Source organism: Emys orbicularis, chromosome 1, assembly GCF_028017835.1.
Source record: "Emys orbicularis isolate rEmyOrb1 chromosome 1, rEmyOrb1.hap1, whole genome shotgun sequence".
Taxonomy (NCBI): Eukaryota; Metazoa; Chordata; order Testudines; family Emydidae; genus Emys; species Emys orbicularis.
Genome location: NC_088683.1, coordinates 164,773,285 through 164,794,556, shown reverse-complemented (window position 1 = coordinate 164,794,556; position 21,272 = coordinate 164,773,285). Strand labels below are relative to the sequence as shown.

The following is a 21,272-nucleotide window of genomic DNA, read 5'->3' as shown; positions in this document are numbered from 1 at the left end:
TGAATTTCATTCTAGTTACTTCAGACCATTTCTCCAGTTTGTCCAGATTATTTTGAATTTTAATCCTATCCTCTAAAGCACTTGCAACCCCTCCCAGCTTTGTATCAGCCACAAACTTTATAAATATACTCTCTCTGCCATTATCTAAATCACTGATGAAGATATTGAATAGAACCAGACCCCACTTGATACACCCTTCCATCTTGACTGCAAACCACTGTGAATGCTGCTTGCTCTCTGACTCATACAAACAAGTGCAATCACATCTTTCCGGTCTTTGAACAAATCCACTGACTCCCCCATTCCTTACAGGAATCAGGAAATAAAATGTCCCCTCTTCCTTCTTTAAAGCCTTCCATGGACTGGCTACAGCTTATTTCATAGCCCTTAACTTCTGTGTAGTCTCTCGTTTGCTCGCCCAGCACGAGCAGCCTCACTAGGCTAGGCTAGTGAGGCTAGGACTTTACATTATATAGCACATTTCCTAAGCCGCCCCAAGTTAACATTTCATCAACAGGGTACAGTTCACCATTTTACCTATCAATGGTCTCTGGAATTTCTGGAGCATAATCCCAGGTGATTTCTTCCGCAGCAATGAAATATTCCCAGTCCTTAATCATACGCACTTCCTTAAAGGAGAATTTCTTCTTGAACACGTCTTTCCCCGCATGTTCTTCTATGTTGAGGTAACCGTGCATTCCAGCTGGTTATATAGAGACAGTACAATGGTTACTGTTAGTCCTATGAACAGTGCATTCCTACAGCCCATCAGCTCAGGATGCATGAAAACATTCACTCATTGACCTGAGTCTATTCAAGTTTAAAAAAAAGAAAAAAGAAAAGAAGAGTGCAGGCATTAAGGGTGGTATTTTCAAAGGGGCTTGTGGGAGTCAATGAGAGCTCAGCAACTAACTCGCATAGCCTCCTTTGAAAATACCAGCCTGACAGCAAGAACTTCCCCTTTTCTGTTAAATGAGCCCTCCAACCTTTCACAAGAGGGAATCCACTGATCCATTACAACAGAGATCTGTTCATTCTAGGGGGAAACTAACATCCACTGTTAAAGATGAGCAGAAAAGATTTTTTGCTCCCTGAACTGCAAAAGTTCTCTGTTTCTCCTGAAAAAGCTGGTCAATCTCGAGGTTTTTATAATGAGGCTCATCTGAGCACCTCCCAAAGAGTTAAAAACTAAGAGTTTGATTCATTGTTGCCCTGTAGCCCCTTTGCAGCAGTAGTCCTAACAAGCCCCATCTTTAAAAGCAGCAAAGAGTCCCGTGGCACCTTATAGACTAACAGACGTATAGGAGCATGAGCTTTCGTGGGTGAATACCCACTTCTTCGGATGCATGTCCACTACATGCATCCGAAGAAGTGGGTATTCACCCATGAAAGCTCATGCTCCTATACGTCTGTTAGTCTATAAGGTGCCACGGGACTCTTTGCTGCTTTTACAGATCCAGACTAACACGGCTACCCCTTTGATACTTGAGCCCCATCTTGCAACCCTAATTCAAACAAAATGCCCTGTTTCCACTGATTTCCTAGGATGATCCCAAATGCGTTAGCCACCGTTTTTGACAAAGTTAGCAGCACTTTAGGAGATAAGGAGGAAGAGACAAGAATGACACTCTCTGCAACTGCACAACTGCCTCCTGAACAGATGTTCCCTTGCCTTGCAGATGCTTCTGGACAAGAGAAGATATCAGCCACCTTCCTTTCTGGCTCACAGTCATGTTTGCTGTGGTCGATGCACCTCCCACAAGGTTGACGGTCGAGACCTTGTGACGATTTTGTTCCAGGACTTGCCCATTGAAATGGATGGAGAAAATCTCTGGTTTGGAGCTCATTCCTATCAAATGCCAGCTAATGTTATCGTATGTGCAAGCTCCTAGGTCTGAAACAGAACAGCAGGGTTCAGAACACAGGTAAATCATCCCAGAATCACAGGATGTTTAATTCCCACTAGTAGTGGGTCAAAAGTGAATACCCCTCTGCACTTTCAATAAAGTCTCTCTGATATCTTGATGGCCATGTCTAGGATGGATACTGTATAGGCCATGGGTGGGATTTTCAAAAGTACTTAAGTGGATTAGGAGTCTAAATCCCATTGAAAGTCAATGGGAGTTGGGTGCCTAACTCACTTAGGTGCTTTTGAAAAACCTCACTCCTTATCCAGCAGGTGGCAAGAAGAGATTTAATTCTCTCTCTGCGCCAACTGCAACGCTCTTGGGAGCCATGTGCTCTCGGCACTAAGGTCAGACTGCAGGGGAAAGCGGTGGTGGTTGGGAGTGCACACATACTCCCTTGTGGAACCAGATGCTCATCGTACAGTCACACACAAGGCTGTGCCACTCTACTCCTTCTGTTTGCTTTCTGCAGCTGACTAGTGTATGCTGCAGTGAGGAGTAATACACAGTTTGTGGACTCTGGCTGGACGCCACGAGTACGTACAGTACCTGGCAATGTCCCATTAGCATAACCATTAATCGTGTACAGGAGAGAGGTTGATTTTTGCCAGCTTTTGCTTTCATCGAACACAGCAAACATCAACACATATTCTCTGTCAAACAGCTTCTGTGTCCCATCTTCCTTCAGGCTTCCTGTGGGAGGAAACAAGAGGTATCAGATGAAGGCAAAAATAAAAACAGCTCACATCAACTAAAAGGCATCCAGATCTATTCCATGAGCTTGCCGCACGTGCCAGCAGCACCTGGCCAGATGGGACGTTTTTTCAAAATGTGTTTGAGGTGAATTTAGTTCTGGGGAAAGGCGCTGGACTGGCAGCTTTGGAGACTGAAGGCCTCTAGCATCCACAGAACAGGTTCAGCACAGGGAGCATCAGTGCATGCTCCCTCTAAACTACTCCAGTAATGTGCCACAGGGACCATCTCTGACAGCTAGAGAGGAGATCCATCTTGAGGTCCTATTCAGTCCTTGTCTTCTCTTCCGGGACTACCAGATTAATACCAGGTGTAGCTGAGTTTCTGCCAATGTGGACAGCTGCCCCCTTGGTACTGGACTGAGACCCCCAAATCATTTCACACAGACAAGCAAGCAGCCTTCACATGGTAAGGATTTTTGGTCATTACTGCCATGGGCAGATACTGCAGTGATGAGTGTAGTATAAGAACCTAAATAGAAGAGAATAGGACTGGTGACCTAGAGGTGAAATGCATTTATTTTTTATACACATATGCATTGCCATCCCACCCAAACCTAGTGTCATCTCATTGTTTCATCCGTGAGATTAGAGATGTCAGAAATACAAACTTGGTTTTAATATATTGCTAGTTTATTAATTGACTTGTATCGCCCAGGCAGTGCTTAATTTGTAACGAAAGAGGGGCTGGGGCTCAAGCAATTTTTTTACTTTTATAACTGATGTGGCAACCCCAGAGGTACCGGGGCTATGAACTGCTCAGCCCAGAGGTGCCGGGGCTCAGTCCTGGCAGAAATTAAGCACTGAACACAGGACTAAGACAGATATCAATGAATTTGGAGAAGCTTGACACAAGGAAGGAAAATAAATATTTCCAAAATACTCATATACACAATCACATCAGCTACATCAGCAGGACAGGGAGCATTTTTAATATGGCAAAACAAAGTGTTTTTTCCTAGCCTCGTTCTTGGAAACAGTTAAACAGCTTTGGCTACAACTTTCCAAAAGAATTCAATCTGAGGCAGACACCTGGAATGGTAAATTCCAGCCTGAACAGTTGAAGTTTGACAATGTTATAAGCAATTGAAGCTGGGGGTCTCAAAATGGGAAATGTCAGGCAACTTCAATATAAGGCGGTGTTACCAGCCCTGCCTACAATTAGAATTATTCAAAAAACTAGTATGCATTACAGCTAGTCCAGAACACTGTAACCCTAAGGCCTAAAATAAAGACACAGGAAACAAAAATCAGTTTCCTCTAAACTGCCTGCACAGAAACACGAGAAGGAAAGAGGAAAATGAAATGTCTTCTCACATTATGATACAATTTTCAAGCTTGATTTTTATGTTTTTTAGTTTTTATCGTTACCATAACAGAAAACAACACTATCCGAATGTGCGAGGCCACTGAAACAATAGACCAGCTGACATTTTATAGCTTTTGTCTACCCAAAGTATTTTGGTTACCTTTTTTACATATAAGCAATGCTCCAATCAGACCGGAGTTAAAGTCCATCACCATGTTCTCATGTGAGTAATAGATATAGGTGAGACAGGGGGGGTCGGCTTCTTTAGGCCCAATTTCCGCAGTGATCTCCCATGTGTATTTATACACCAGGCCTGGAAGCACAGCATCATCCAGTTTTTCAAAAGAAGATGTTCTGTCAGCATACAGGGAACCTGCGTAGGTAGAAGTCGAGAGAGGGAGGTAGAGGTGGCATTAAGGGAGGGGTTGATGAACGTGTGCACAGGGTTTTTACTATCATTCCCATCCATACGCAGAGAGCTTGATTCTTCTCTCACCTGCACCAGCTTTACAATGGTGTAACTCCATTCACTTCAACAGAGTTACTCCCAATCCTCACTGGTGTCCTTGAGAGCAGAATCAAGACCAGTACTCGGTTTCATTTACCCAGGCTGATGTGGTGGGGGAGCATAGTACAACTGCTCAGCCTCTCCATGGTTGGATTCAGGAGCGATCTAGAAGGTACTAGCTGCCCAATTCGCCAGCTCTCCACTGATCCTGGTCCAGCCTCCCTCCATAACACTGGCCCAGTAGGAGCTACTGCAGCCTTCCGACTTTTGCACATTACAAATCTGAATGGTGATAACATTGCATTTATGTATTTAATTTGTTTGCATTGTCTACAGCCAATAAAAATTTTGACTTAACAAGAAGCCTTCATGGAGGTTATCAAAATTCTAGCTGCAAATAAGATGAGAAATCAGTGAAATATCAACCTGAACCATCATCAAACGGAACTGGAGATTTTCAGTGACATGTGATAGTTCCTCAACACAGGGCTCGGCTCTGCTCCCACTCCGCTGAGAGCAAAACTCCTCTTGGGCCCATAATATGAACAAGGCATTAAACAAAACCTCAGAGAGCTCTCCTGACAAACTGATTAATAGCAAAGAACAAGATGATCTAGAACTGGTGTGTGTGTGTGTGGCGGGGGGGGGGGGGGAATCTCGGACGTTTTTGCAAAAAATGTATTCACACAATTTGAAATTTCAACAAAATTTCAAAATCTGGAAAAAATCCCAACCGCCTTGAGAGTTGCTGAAAAGGGAGAACATTTTTCCAGATATTGTTTCAAGATTCAAAACATTTCAACCACCTCTGATATCAACCCTAATGCAATTAAATATTTGCAAGCTGACAGCCCACTTGCAGTCATTGACACCAGTGCATAGGGAGTGTAAAATGCTACCATTCTGATGTGGAAGTGCTTTACATTCACTTTACACTGGTGAAAATGAGACACAAAGTGCAAATTGGGCACATATTAAGTAATAAATAACCCATTACCAATGGTGGCAAATGCCTTGAACTCTAACGCCTTGATGTCTACACTACTGCATGAGAACTGAAAGAAGACAAATACATTTTCTTTAACACATACATTTAAACATTTACTGTATGGGAGGATAGTTCCCAATCTTTAGGATAAGGTGCTTTCTGAAAACACTGTAGGTATCTGGAGTAAACAGCATGTGAGGAGGCAGGACAATGTCGTGCAGTTCATTTAGTGCACAAACAGCCACAGACTGGATTCAAAGGTCACATAACATCAGTCTTAGGGGGATTTTCTGAGCATTTCCTCCCTCACCACTCTATTTTCTACCCCCTTGTTGCACTTGCAGCTCTATGCAATCAAGCTGATTGAGTGCCAGTTAGAAGAAGTTAACATCAAATTGGATTCCATCCTTAATTTTATTAATGGATGTTGATAAATAATTTGGCAGGATAGAGTGGCACTGTCTTAAACTGATAGCTTTACTCAAGTGTGATTTGGTCTCTATGGCATTCTAGGAAACCAGCAGGATATATAAGTACCACGCCTCTAAGAACTGACAGCCAAAGGCCAGATCTTGCAAGAAGCTGAGCTCCTACTGGGAGATACTAAGTACCCTTTGTCATAGTCCCTGGGTAGACCACCCCTTCTGAGACCCTGTTCCAGTCCCCCGACTGCATCTCTTTCAAGTGGCAGGGCTGTGCCTCCACTTCTTTTTGGGGTGAGATCCCCTGATCCAACCACTCCTCGATTTGGTCTCTGGATCACACCTCCCTGGTTGCCAACCATGATATCTAGCAAGCCCAATGGCGTGGCACCTGCAAGAGTTTCTCCTTAGGAGCCTGTGATCAGTGGTAGTACGCAGTGACACAGAAGCAGCCTCTTCAAAACAAAAGTATGATTTGTTTGCCAAAAGGTGCACAGCACTCAGAGATGGATTGAAAATAAGAGACCTATACACATACTGTCTTACCTACACTAGGCATTCCCCTCAAGCCCCTAGGTAGCCTTGGAGCCCATGTTTTCTTGGGGACCAAATTACATCCTGCTTGCTGCCCCGACTCTCTTCTGGATACATCTGCATTGGAGCAGCACAGCTACGGTGCTGCTGCTGTACTGCTGAAGTGAAACGCTTCCTTATTGACACGAGGGGATTTCCATTAAGATTGTTAGTCCACCCTTCTGAGAGGCAGTAACTAGGTCGACGGATTAATTCTTCCATTGCCCTAGCTGCATCTACAGCGGGGATTAGGTAGATCTAACTGTTTGTACAGAGCGTGAAATTTTTCACAGCCCCAAGCGATGTAGCTAGCTCAAACTAAATTTTAGGAGTAGACCAGGCCAGTCAGTTTGTGTCAGCCTGCAGCAGCTGACAACTTCCCTCCTCCCTTTCTTCAGGGTGGGTATTTTAACTGACCAGTTACTTTTGTTCTCCAGGTTCTCAGCTTTGGGCAAAACAGCTATGTCACCAGCATAAGTGAAGAGTCATTCAGCAGTATACACATCTCAGACAACAGGGCTGTCACATGGTTGATGTAATAATAGATGAGGTTGGGCCACAAAATGTAGATTCAGATCCAAAGATCAAAGGTCGATGGTGTCCATACCCTGGACTTGATTTTAGGCCCTTCTCTATCTAAGATTATCTAGTCTTGAGTAGAAAAAAAGAATAGATGGCATTTTACAGCACATACCTTCTGACCGTTTGTTGTAAGCTATGCCCTGTGGGTGAATGCTCAGCGGTTTGTTGGCCATGTTCTTAAAGTGAACTACTAAAGTGTCTCCCACTTCAGCACGCAGAGTTGGTCCCAGAAGACCTGCAGAAATTCAGCATTAAAAATAAAGAGATAATGAGTATCAAATGGTGCATCTTAGTGAAAGGGAGAGAGTCACCTTCTCCTGAGTGGGAGAGTGAACTCCTGTTAAAGGACAAGTTGCACAAAATAAATCAGAGGATTTAATGCCAGTGCAATGAGGATTAATCCTGTCCAGTGATTTAGCTGTGAAATACCTGGATGGTAGAAAGGCACACAAGGATGTAACAGATGTGGCCCAATGTAAATAAGGTTGTGAATTATATATTCAGCAAAGGACACTGAAATTCATAGGAAAATTCTGCACATGAAGTGAGAAGGCTGTTTCCTGGCTATGGAAAGTTTAGTGAACAGACAGCTTAAAGGTTGGGGAGGGGATTTCTCCCCTTACAAATTAGTCACCCGTACTAGCATAGTTTTAGGAAAGCAGACAGAAGTCTTAGGGAGTGTTTAATGTGATATCCAGAGCAACGCCTTTACAACACAAGGTTTGTCTCCACTGCAGTGGGTCATGCAGTTGCAGCTCGGCTCATGCTAGCTTTAGTGTAGGTAGCACGGCTAAGAATATCAGAAAAGATGCACTAGCGCAGACCCAGGTTCAGGCTAACAATGTAAGTACATACCTAGGAGGAACCCACACTGAAGCCCATCCTCCTGCATCTTCTTTGCTACTTTTAGCCATGTTAGCTAGATTAAGCTAACATGGGTATGCCTACCTGAGCTGGTATCACACTTCGCAGTGCAGTGTAGACATACCCACAATCAGGGGAAAAAAGATCCTTCAGTCACAGAACGCATGCTGTGGAAATGGGGTTGGTAAGAAAGGTATTGTAGTGATGGCTTGAGGCATCTTCCACTGAAGACAAAAGGATTTTTTCCATTGACATTAATCCAAAAATGGATCAAGCCCTTGCAAAGGTGGGTTTTTTTTTAAACTAGACATTTACCTGTAAATATGTAGCACCTGACTCCACCCAATGACTGCATCCTAGGGAAAAGCCAGTTTTACCCATCCTATCTGAGGGGAGGGCTTTTATGGAACAAGGAACAGTTACCAAAAGATAGAACAAAGGAAGCCAAGTATTGGAAGGGGGTATATCAATGCAGAGAGCCACAGAGGAAGGGGAAGCACTGTGCAGGAGAGAGCAAGGTCACAGGGGCTGGGGGAAGGAAACTCCATGTGGGGTAAGCCACCCAACATGTAACAGCCTGCATGAGGCAGGGGAAACCCTGCCTGCCTACCTTCCTGGACACAGGTGTCCCTCCAAGGACTCCCAAGGGAAGCGTGAGCTAGTGAGGTGCATTGTGATTAGGATGGTTCTTGTGTTCTATATGATCTGTATTGTCTTGTGCTTTATGTGATTAAGTAAAGGAGCAATTGTGCTAGGCTCTGTGCAAAGCGTGAGAATGCGTTATCTGCTTCATAATTATCACATACCTCCTGTTAATCTATAAACCAGAAGCTTTTCACCTTGGAGTGGAGTGTAGGGAGAGGGTGTATTTGAGTACAATGGAGTCTGAAGTGTCCCCGTTGTGCCCAGGGGCTCGGCAGCTCAAGAGTGGGTTCCAGCTCTCATAAGGAGGTGCCAGATAGAAAGTCTGCACCCTGAGTGCGTGTCTGGGGACTCCAAGATCGGGGCAGGGGCTAGACTGTCTTCAGGTCCCAGAGGCTTGGATTCCCCTCACAGCAGTCTAGTGGGTGGCCAGCAGGGGGTGCCCAACCAGATCTGTGACATTCCTTCCTGCAATGTTACAAACTGCTTTACAGAGCGAGCGCGTTGCTCCCCACTTGGTAACAACGGGTCCTGTCTAACGAGCGACCAGCCAATTACTCACTTCCTTTCCTGCTCTGTTATTGAAAGAGAGGAAATGAGTCAGTGGCTCCAAAGGAGAAGGTAGGATGAGTTCCCAGAGACTACAGTGTCAACCCAGGAGGGATCTAATCACAAACTCCACCCTGCAGGTTGGATCACAGCAACTGGATGCCAGCAATCTGGTCATCCCATTTATGCTCCTTAAATACCAGCATAAAATTTCTTCCAGTCTTCTGGAACTTCCCCAGTGTTCCAGAACTTATCCAAAATCAATAGTGGAGGTTCAGGGGTGCAGTCCCCCATGCAGGCTTGCTTGAAAATCCAAGTCAAAGGGAACGACCCCACCAAGCCACTCCTCCACTTCTACCCCCCTACAGCAACCCACCCCACCTGCTAATACGCCCCAGAACCTGTCCCCGGGGTGACCTTAGATCTCTTCCAGGAGGAGTGGTGGAATCCATAATGGGGAGTAGTAAGGGGGGAGACTCTGCAGCTGTGCACTGATCCATCATGAGCCCAGGCAGGGGACGGTAAATGGTGTCACACAGAGGACTGAGTGTGATCAGTGTCACTGTTTTGCACAGCGCTACACGTGGGGAGATCGATAGCAGTACAAGTGAAGGGAGCAACATCCAATTTTTTTCAAGTTCTGGAAATATAGAAACCGCCCTCAAAAAATTGGTGCCCATATATTCTGCAAATGCTGCAGTAGTGTACGCCTGTATTCTGGCCAGTAATGGCACCAATACAGACCCATCACACAGATGACCTTCCAGGAGCACGAATGATCCCACAGAAGGATCATTCTGCAACAGTATGATCATAACAGTATATTGGAGAAACAGAATAAGGAAGACAGTGGAAATCTCCTGGTTGTGAAGCTGCAAACAGTCAATGACTTATATTTTCAAAGGTGGCTAGGGATTTTGGGTGCCCAGTTTGAAATACTGTAAAGGGGCCTGATTTTCAAAAAGTGCTGAGGCCGCCCTACTCAGAAAATCAGTCCCTCTTAGGGCATCTCAAATCAGTGACCCAAAAATGGGAACACTCCAATTACTAGTCACTTTTGATCCATAAATTCCAAGGCCAGGAGGAACCATTGTCATCAGCTAATCCAGGGGTTCTCAAACTTCATTGCACTGCAACCCCCTTCTGACAACAAAAATTGCTACATGACCCCAGGAGGGGGGGGGGGGGGACCAAAGCCTGAGCCCGCCCAAGCCCCGCTGCCCTGGGCGGGGGGCCAAAGCCAGAGCCCTCCCTCTCTTGGGGCAGGGGGGGGGGCACAAAGCTGAATCCCAAGGGCTTCAGCCCCAGGCGGGGGCCTGTTACCTGAGGGCCTCCCCACACACTCAGGGCTGAAGCCCTTGAGCTTCGGTCCTGGGCCCCAGCAAGGCTAATGCCGGCCCATGGCGACCCCATTAAAACAGGGTCATGACCCACTTTGGGGTCCCAACCCACAGTTTGAGAACCGCTGATCTAGTCTCACCTCCTGTACAACACAAGCCATAGAACTTCTCCAAAATAATTCCTAGAGCAGATCTTTCGGAAAAGCACCCAATCTTGATTTAAAAATGGCCAGTGATGGAGAACCCAGCACAACCCTCGGTAAATTGGTCCAATGGCTAATTACTCACTGTCAAAAACATGCACCTTATTTCCAGTCTGAATTTGTCTAGCTACAACTTCCAACCATTGGATCCTGTTATAGCTTTCTCTGCTAGAATGAAGAGCCCATTATTAAATATTTGCACCCTATGTAGTGTGACAGACCCAGACCAGTGGGGTACAGGAGTCTGGTAGAGGGCAAATATACTGGTCACTGGATGAGTAGTTTTCTGTTCCCTGAGTGACCAGAGAAGGGGCTGCACTAGAGGAATCAGGAACCTGCTAGAACCAGTTAAGGCAGGCAGGCTAATTAGGACACCTGGAGCCAATTAAGAAGAAGCTGCTAGAATCAATTAAGGCAGGCTAATCAGGGCACCTAGGTTTTAAAAGGAGCTCACTTCAGTTTGTAGTGTGAGGGCTTGTCTACACTACAAAATTAGGTCGGATTTATAGAAGCCGGATTTATAGAAGCCGGTTTTATGCAGCCGACTGTGTGTGTCCCCACATAAAATGCTCTAAGTGCATGAAGTCGGCGGACCGCGTCCACAGTACCGAGGCTAGCGTCGACTTCCGGCGCATTGCACTATGGGTACCTATGGGTACCTATCCCACAGTTCCCGGAGTCTCCGGCGCCCATTGGAATTATGGGTTGAGATCGCAATGCCCGAATGATGCAAAGCAGTGCCGCGGGGGGTTCTGGGTACATTGCGTCACGCACCTCCCCCGCCGTCACAGCAACGGCAGACAATAGATTCGCGCCTTTTTACCTGGGTTACCTGTGCAGACAACATACCACGCCAAGCATGGAGCCCGCTCAGCTCAGCTCACCGTCACCATATGTCTTCCGGGTGCCGGCAAACGTGTGACTGCATTGCTAAACAGCAGCAGCAGATTACTGCCTTTTGGCGGTAGACGGTGCAGCATGAGTAGTAGCCTTCATCGGCGCTCGGGATGCTGGTAGCTGTGGGGCTGGCAGCCGTAGGGCTGCATTGCACCAGCCCCTTGCCTTTTGGCAGTAGATAGTTTATTACGACTGGTAACCGTCCTGTCAGTATTGTCTGCTGAGCATCCAGAAGAGGCCGAGGGCAATCTGGGTGCTCAGCAGATCTGAAAGAAGAGCTTTCCTCAGGTCTGAAAGCAAGTAAATTTAGAGGTTGCCTGAAATGCTCATAGATTATTGTAGCCTGAGCGCCTTTACCGAGCCTTCTGGCTACTGTACAGCAGCAACCCCTTGCCTTTAACCGTCCTCGTTGGACAATGATGGTTACCAGTCGTAGTATACTATTTGCTGCCAAGTATTGTCTGCTAAGCACCCAGAAAAGGCCGAGGGCGATCTGGGTGCTGGCAGACATGTGGCTGGCACACGTGGGGCTACATTGCTACACAGCAGCAACCCCTTGCCTTTAACCGTCCTCGTTGGACAATGATGGTTACCAGTCGTAGTATACTATTTGCTGCCAAGTATTGGCTGCCAAGCACCCAGAAAATGCCGAGGGCTATCAGTCATGCTGCACTGTCGTCTTAAGATGTAAAAAATAGATTTGTGTTTTATTCATTTCCTTCCCCCCTCCCTCCGTCAAATCAACGGCCCGCTAAACCCAGGCTTAGGAGTTCAATCTCTGGGGGGGGGGGCATTCTGTGTGACAGTTGTTTGTATTTCTCCCTGATGCACAGCCACCTTTCTTGATTTTAATTCCCTGTACCTGTACGCCATGTCGTCAGTCGCCCGCCCCTCCCTCCCTCCCTCCCTCCCTCCCTTCTTCCCCTGGTCTTTAGATACTAGTTTCGCGCCTTTTTTCAGACCAGACGCCATAGCTAGCACTGGGATCATGGAGCCCGCTCAGATCACCGCGGCAATTATGAGCACTATGAACACCACGCGCATTGTCCTGGAGTATATGCAGAGCCTGGACATGCCAAAGCAAAACCAGGAGGACCAGCTGAGGAGGAGGAGGCGATTGCAGCGCGGCGACGATAGTGATGAGGAAATTGACATGGACCTCTCACAAGGCACAGGCCCCAGCAATGTGGAAATCATGGTGTTACTGGGGCAGGTTCATGCCATGGAACGCCGATTCTGGGCCCGGGAAACAAGCACAGACTGGTGGGACCGCATCGTGTTGCAGGTCTGGGACGATTCCCAGTGGCTGCGAAACTTTCGCATGCGTAAGGGCACTTTCATGGAACTTTGTGACTTGCTTTCCCCTGCCCTGAAGCGCCAGAATACCAAGATGAGAGCAGCCCTCACAGTTGAGAAGCGAGTGGCGATAGCCCTGTGGAAGCTTGCAACGCCAGACAGCTACCGGTCAGTCGGGAATCAATTTGGAGTGGGCAAATCTACTGTGGGGGCTGCTGTGATCCAAGTTGCCAGGGCAATGAGAGGCCTGGTGATATCAAGGGTAGTGACTCTGGGAAACGTGCAGGACATAGTGGATGGCTTTGCTGCAATGGGATTCCCAAACTGTGGTGGGGCGATAGACGGAACCCATATCCCTATCTTGGCACCGGCGCACCAAGCCACCGAGTACATAAACCGCAAGGGGTACTTTTCAATGCTGCTGCAAGCCCTGGTGGATCACAAGGGACGTTTCACCGACATCAACGTGGGCTGGCCGGGAAGGGTACATGATGCTCGCGTCTTCAGGCACTCTCTTCTGTTTCAAAAGCTGGAGGAAGGGACTTTCTTCCCGGACCAGAAAATAACCATTGGGGATGTTGAAATGCCTATCGTGATCCTTGGGGACCCAGCCTACCCCTTAATGCCATGGCTCATGAAGCCATACACAGGCAGCCTGGACAGGAGTCAGGACCTGTTCAACTACAGGCTGAGCAAGTGCCGAATGGTGGTGGAATGTGCATTTGGGCGTTTAAAAGCGCGCTGGCGCAGCTTACTGACTCGCTGTGACCTCAGCGAAAAGAATATCCCCATTGTTATTGCTACTTGCTGTGCGCTCCACAATATCTGTGAGAGTAAGGGGGAGACATTTATGGCGGGGTGGGAGGTAGAGGCAAATCGCCTGGCCGCTGATTACGCGCAGCCAGACACCAGGTCGGTTAGAGCAGCACAGCAGGGCGCGGTGCGCATCAGAGAGGCTTTGAAAACTAGTTTTGTGACTGGGCAGGATATGGTGTGAAACTTCTGTTTGTTTCTCCTTGATGAAATCGCAGCCCCCCCCCCCACGCACCCGGTTAACTCTACTACCCTGTAAACCAAGCACCCCAACCTCCCCTCCCCTCCCCTCTTCAAGCACCACTTGCAGAGGCAATAAAGTCATTGTTACTTCACATTCATGCATTCTTTATTAATTGAGCACACAACTAGGGGGATAATTGCAAAGGTAGCCCGGGATGGGTGGGGGAGGAGGGAAGGAAAAGGACACACTGCACTTTAAAACTTTAAAACTTATTGCTGTGGAAATCATCTAGGGTGGAGTGATTGGGTGGCCGGAGGCCCCCCCACCGTGTTCTTGGGCGTCTGGGTGAGGAGGCAATGGGACTTGGGGAGGAGGGCTGGTGGTTACAGAGGGGCTGTAGCGGCGGTCTCTGCTCCTGCTGTTGGTTACAGAGGGGCTGTAGCGGCGGTCTCTGCTCCTGCTGCCTTTCCTGCAGCTCAACCATACGCAGGAGCATATCACTTTGATGCTCCAGCAGCCGGAGCATCGACTCTTGCTTTCTGAGTACAAGCTGACGCCATTTCTCCTCTTCAGCCCGCGTTTCAGCACGCAACCTCTGCTCTTCAGCCCGCGACTTCTCCTCTTCAGCCCGCCACCTCTCCTCTCGCTCATATTGGGCTTTTTTAAAATCAGTCATTGACTGCCTCCACGCATTCTGCTGTGCTCTGTCAGCGTGGGAGGCAGTCTGTAGTTCAGTGAACATTTCGTCACGTGTCCTTCGCTTCCTTCTTCGAATATTCACTAGCCTCTGTGAAGGTGAAACATTTGCAGCTGGTGGAGGAGAAGGGAGAGTTGTTTAAAAAAGATACATTTTTTAGAACAATGGGTACACTCTTTCACGTTAGATTTTGCTGTTCACATCACACAGCACATGTGCTTTCGTTACAAGGTCGCATTTTTCCTCTTACATTGAGGGACTGCCGGTTTGGTGTGAGAGATCACTCACGCAGTGCCAGGCCACAGATTTCAGCTTGCAGGCAGCCATGGTAAGACACAGTCTTTGGGCTTTTTTAACCTTGTTAACAAGTGGGGATGGTTTAAAACAGTACTGCTCTCATTAACCATACCAAGCACCCGTTGGGTTGGCCATTTAAAATGGGTTTGCAATGTAAAAGGAGGGGCTGAGGTTTAAGGTTTAACATGCAGCACAAACCCAACTAACTCCCCTCCCCCACACACCCAATTCTCTGGGTTGGACACTTCACCCCTCCCCCCCACCGCGTGGTTAACAGCGGGGAATATTTCTGTTCAGCAGAGCAGGAAGGGGCACCTCTGAATGTCCCCTTAATAAAATCGCCCCATTTCAACCAGGTGACCGTGAATGATATCACTCTCCTGAGGATAACAAAGAGCGATAAGGAATGGATGTTGTCTGCATGCCAGCAAACACCGGGACCATACGCTGCCATGCTTTGTTATGCAATGATTCCAGACTACGTGCTACTGGCCTGGCGTGGTAAAGTGTCCTACCATGGCGGACGGGATAAGGCAGCCCTCCCCAGAAACCTTTTGCAAAGGCTTTGGGAGTACATGAAGGAGAGCTTTCTGGAGATGTCCCTGGAGGATTTCCGCTCCATCCCCATACACGTTAACAGACTTTTCCAGTAGCTGTACTGGCCGCGATTGCCAGGGCAAATTAATCATTAATCATTAAACACGCTTGTTTTTAAACCATGTGTAATATTTACAAAGGTACACTCACCAGAGGTCCCCTGTGTGCCCACAGGGTCTTGGGTGAGTTCGGGGGTTACTGGTTCCAGGTCCAGGGTGACAAACATATCCTGGCTGTTGGGGAAACTGGTTTCTCCGCTTCCTTGCTGCTGTGAGCTATCTATGATGTTCTCTCCATCCTCATCTTCCTCGTCCGCCGAACCCGATTCCCTGTCTCCAGAGAGGGACTGATAGCACACGCTTGGGCTACTGGTGGCTGCACCCCCTAGAATGGCATGCAGCTCCTCGTAGTAGCGGCATGTTTGCGGCTCAGCCCCGGACCTTCCGTTTGCGTCTCTGGCTTTGTGGTAGGCTTGCCTTAGCTCCTTAATTTTCACGCGGCACTGCTGTGCGTCCCTGTTATGGCCTCTGTCCTTCATGGCCTTGGAGATCTTTTCTAATGTTTTGCCATTTCTTTTACTGTTTCGGAGTTCGGCCAGCACTGCTTCATCTCCCCAGATGGCGATCAGATCCCGTACCTCCCGTTCGGTCCAGGCTGGAGCTCTTTTGCGATCCTGAGACTGGGACTGGGACTCCATCACGGTTACCTGTGCTGATGAGCTCTGCATGGTCACCTGTGCTCTCCACGCTGAGCAAACAGGAAATGAAATTCAAACGTTCGCGGGGCTTTTCCTGTCTACCTGGCCAGTGCATCTGAGATGAGAGTGCTGTCCAGAGCGGTCACAATGAAGCACTGTGGGATAGCTCCCGGAGGCCACTAATGTCGAATTCCGTCCTCACTACCCAATTCCGACCCCCATAAGGCCGATTTTATCGCTAATCCCCTCGTCGAGGTGGTGTAAAGAAACCGGTTTAAAGGGCCCTTTAAGTCGAAAGAAAGGGCTTCGTCGTGTAAACGTGTCCAGGCTTAAGTCGACTTAACGCAGCTAAAGTCGACCTAAACTCGTAGTGTAGACCAGGCCTGAGAGTGTGAGGAGCTGGGAGTAAGAGGCGCAAGGAGCTGCGAGTGAGAGGGTGTGCTGCTGGAGGACTGAGGAGCACAAGCGTTATCAGACACCAGGAGGAAGGTCCTGTGGTGAGAATAAGGACGGTGTTTGGAGGAAGCCATGGGGAAGTAGCTCAGGGAGTTGTAGCTGTCATGCAGCTGTTACAGGAGGCACTATAGACAGCTGCAGTCCACAGGGCCCTGGGCTGGAACCCAGAGTAGAGAGCGGGTCCGGGTTCCCCCCAAACCTCCCAATTGATCTGGACTGTGGGTTCTTCCAGAGGGGAAGGTCTCTGGGCTGTTCCCCAACCCACATGGTAAATCTCTGAGGCAAGAAAATCCGCCAATAAGCGCAGGACCCACCAAGATAGAGGAGGAACTTTGTCACAGTAGATATTTATAAACTGTAATTAAGTGACCCCTTAACCTTCTCGTTGTTACGCTAAATAGATAGACTCTGAGAACTCAATCACTCTACAGCATGTTTTCTAACCCTGTAGTCATTCTTGTGGCTCTTCTTTGAACCCTCTCCAATTTAATCAATACGGATAACAGAGGACAATATTTTTAAGGATTGGGCTTTTGGCTCCTGTGCTATAGAGAAGAGCCACCTAAATTCTCTCTCTATTTGCTTGGCTTGCAGTACATGGTAGTGATGGGTATACAAATACAGGCACATTTTCCTGCACGTAGAAGACATTGGCTTTGAAAGTTATTTTCTGCTTACCTGAGAAAGTATCTCTTGGTTTTGCTTTCTGAAAATCTGCTTCATACTCTCTATAGGCAATTTTCTTAAACACAGGCTCTGAATTGTCTAATCTGCAATAGGAAGTATTAAAAAAATAAATTAAATGTAAAGCTTCTTAGCTATGCAGTGTGGTCCAGTGGAGTGGGCACTAGAGTGGGCCTCTGGAGACCTGGCTTCTATTCCTGGCTCTGTCACTTGGGTAAATCATTTCATCTGTTTCCCCTCCCACCCTGTGTCCATTTAGAGTGTAAGCTCTTTGGACAGGGACTCTCTTATTACATCTTTATTCAGCACTTAGCACAATAGAGCCCCGATCGCAGCTGGGGCTTCTAGACACTATTGTGATACTGTTTAATAATGTAACAAACCACGTTTTGCTATGCTGTAGCTCCTTTCGGCTCTACTGTGAGGTTGGTATTAGTTTCCTCACTTCACAGTTGGGGAAATAGGAACCCAGAGAGCTGAAGTGACCTGCCCAAAGTCACACAGGATGTGTACTGCAGAGCTGGGAGCAGAATCTGGATCCCCCATCCCTGTGCTTCAGTTTCAAGATCACCTCCAATGATCTCAGCACAATCATTCAGCGTGGCAATTATCTGTAACTGCCGTGACTTTTAGGTAAAATAGAAAATGTGATTCGTTCCCCTTTGAAAGAGCAAACTGGCCTCTTATAAGGCAGCCCAGGGATCAAAGCCATTCAGGAAACTGCTTCTTGGGAAATGTGGCAACTGTCTTTACCTTTTGATTCATAAAAAGTATATGAACAAATGATCCCATGCTAGGTGCTGTAGAAGAACCCAAGCAGGCAAAAGGAAGAGAACACATGGCGATTGGACGATGGGTGTTGAGCTGAAATGAAGATCGGAGGGGCAGAGCAGCTACATTTTGTGTCATGCATCCCTAGCTGATTGGTAGATTTCTTGGTAGCTACTGGAGTGGGGGTGCAGCAACAACTCCCCCTCAAAGTCTCCTATCTTCCTTTCAGGAAGGTAAGGCACAGGCATGGTAGGAGGAAGCTGATGACAGCGCACAGACAGGGAGGCAGGGCAGCTGGATGAAGGGGAGGTCAGCCCATGGTGATGGCTCAGGATCCAACCTCTGAGTTCAGAGCAGATCTGCTTCCCGGAAAGGCTGTGGATTACTCTAAATCACTCTCCCAGCAAGGAAAGAATCAGGCAGAAATGCCACAGGTTTCTACTCCATGGGGAGCAGAATTGGGCCTCCTGAGTTAACAGGAATTTTGTCATTGACTTCAGCAAGAGACGGCTCTGATCTATGGAGCTCACTGCAGTTTTCCCCTGCAACAGTTTGTCCTCACAAAGGTGATATGTGACCTCATCTAATGATATTAGATGTCCCAGGGTCGATCAGGCATGTTCCATAGGAAGAAGGAAGTTATTACAAAAGGAATAGAATCATTAAAAAAACCTGACATTTTTTCATGAAAATATTTAATTGAAATATCAAAAATCTGAAACGTTTCTGCCAGGATTAGCAATAACATACAGCCAGAAATAAGCTTTGAGCAGCATGTGTAAACAGAGCCAAACCTCTAGCCAGCTTGGTTTCTATACAGAGATGAGTGGGAGACATCCACGTAGCACAAAGGAAACCAAAGAGCAGCTTGGAAACGTCATGGACATGTGAATGCAAGCCCAAACGGTGTATGTTTGGAGGGCAGGGGGCACTGAAAAATTACACCTGGTTATATCATATACAGTACTGCCAGCCTCAAATGTTCAAAAACATGAGATTTTTTTTTAAACAAAATGGAAGAGTAAGCTTATGCCAAAAATAGAGCAGTCACCAATTCAGACCCGAGTTGTTTTTAGTGTTGTTGTAGCCATGTTCGTCCCAGGATATGAGAGAGACAAGGTGGGTGAGATAACATCTTTTATTGGAACAACTTCTTTCTGAGTTAACAGCCAATAAAAGAATAGATTATCACTTTAGAGATCAATTAAATGCATTCAAAGAAGTTTTGGGCCCTCTTTCTAGATACATTTGAATAAAAAACATTCAGACTGCTCAAAGAATGTCAGACTTCCATTCCACCTAACTCCTCCACCTTTTCCCTCCTGGGTCCTTCCCTCCTCTCCCTATTCACATAGGTCTCCTATATTATTACTGTAACCTCCACCCTAATGTGTTATGCCTATCTAGTACTGTCTGGTTTTGTATGGTCTGTTCTTGCAGCTTTGAAGAGTTGTAAAATTGCATAATTCTGTTAGAGCCCATGAAGCCTCCAGTATTCTGCAGCATATATGAGCTGAAAGTCATTTACCTTTTGGTACTTTTCATTGGTTTTTTTTTTTAAATCACAAAAAAAAAAAAAAAATCAAAATACTAATCACAAAAAAATTGTCAATGCTGCCATGGGAACCTGAAAGTGAAACTGATTATTGTGTATTCATCACCCCAGCTGAAGAAATGTACTTAGTAAGCAACCATAAGGAAAGTAAACTAGATTATTCATTTACATTTTTAAAAATCAATCGTGTTTTTTGTAAGGACCTTTTCTTATTTAAAAATAGATGTAGTATTGCCAACTCTGGTGATTTTTTTGGGGTTAGTTCTGTGATATTTGATGTTGTTTTAGTCACTTGAATCAAAAGTTTGCATGAGAATCTCAGCTTTAAAAAAAAAAAAACACACAAAACAGCACATTTCTAGTGGTTGCAGAGAAAACTTGAAATTGTGAAGTGTGTGACCAAAAAGCAAATAAAAAGAACTCCAAATTTCCCCCCAAATGATGAGATTTTAAACAGATGATAATGTTGAGAGGTTTTTTTATTTGCCTTGTGGCCTTTGAGCTTTTCTACACAACTGTGGGGGCCAGAAACTTTTTTTTAATTGTTGAAATGAAAGCTGAGATTCTGATGTTTTCACCTAGCTGCAGGAGCTGAGGCTGTGAGAAAACACCAAATCTAGAGAGACTCATGCAAAAATCCTCAATGTAGGACTGACCCCAGTGAGCGTTTTGGGGGTACAGAGGATGTGGGAGTGAGCCCAAGTTTGCCTTTGTCAAAATGGCATCAATAAAAACTGCTCAAAAAATTACATTGTGTGAATAAAACAGCTGATAGCATTGAACTGAATTAAGGGCTTCATCCAACTGGAGTCAATGCAAAGACTCTTAACTTCCATAAGCTGGATCAGTCCCTAAGCCCAGCTGGGCACAAACTCCTCAGGAGCCTCAAGTCCCTTTCAGCCCAGGAGGGGGCTGGTTACCTCCACATCTTCCCGCACTTACCTGGACTGTTCTTTGGACTGGGGTCTGTAGCTCCAGCTGGTAGTCTCTGCGGCTATGTAGTGCTCCCGAACCTGAGCTGCTCCCACCCGATGCCACGCCAAACCTGGCCACCACAAACCAAGCAGCATCAAGAAAAAGAGGCGCGTGCAGGAGAGCTCCATGGTGCAAGCTCCTGCTGATGCCACACTGGGAGACACATGAGGCAGTGGCTGCTGCTTTTGCTACTGCTGGGGAAATGCTTTCATTGTGGTTAGTGATGCAAGAGGTGATGGTGGTGTTAGTGACACCCAGGTCATTGCTCTTCACCTCCTCCTGCTGCTGACAGGAATCAGAGGGGAGATAAACAGCTGTTCTGGCTGCCTTTCCCTTCCTCCTCCACATCTTCCCTGCTGCGTGCCAAGCACAAAGGACAAGCAGCCTCAACCACATAAGGCAGAGTTGGTTGGCTGGGTCGTTGCCTACTAGGGCAGTAGGGTATTAGGGGCAGCAACCCAAATAGGAACAGTTTATGTGGTTGACTTGCAGGGTGATGAAGCATAGGTGGAGTGCTGGCACTGGGGGCAGGGCTGGCTAGGGATGCCACATGTCCTTGGATTTCAGGGATTATTCCAATTTTGAGGGGGAAAGATCCTACATCCTGCAAACCTGGCATGCTGGGTGATACAGAGCAAGAAATAGTTCAGGGCCTGGGGACTGACAGGCTCCAGCGACTTCAAATCCAGTGCAGGTTAATAGAAACTGACAGCT

The 21,272-nt window shown here is 46.9% G+C and overlaps 1 protein-coding gene across 1 annotated transcript in view; it reads right to left on the bottom strand.

Annotated features, from left to right (window-relative positions):
- The window catches only part of LOC135891264 (coagulation factor V-like), a 53,833-nt gene extending 33,147 nt beyond the window's left edge, over positions 1 to 20,686 (bottom strand). The window contains exons 1-7 of the mRNA XM_065418825.1: positions 20,526 to 20,686; positions 17,252 to 17,343; positions 7,154 to 7,276; positions 4,129 to 4,341; positions 2,457 to 2,600; positions 1,673 to 1,894; positions 538 to 703 (exon numbers count right to left, since the gene is read on the bottom strand). Coding sequence (XP_065274897.1) covers positions 538 to 703; positions 1,673 to 1,894; positions 2,457 to 2,600; positions 4,129 to 4,341; positions 7,154 to 7,276; positions 17,252 to 17,343; positions 20,526 to 20,686 — 1,121 coding nt within the window. The remainder of the gene's footprint in view (positions 1 to 537; positions 704 to 1,672; positions 1,895 to 2,456; positions 2,601 to 4,128; positions 4,342 to 7,153; positions 7,277 to 17,251; positions 17,344 to 20,525) is intronic.
- Positions 20,687 to 21,272: the final 586 nt, after the last annotated feature.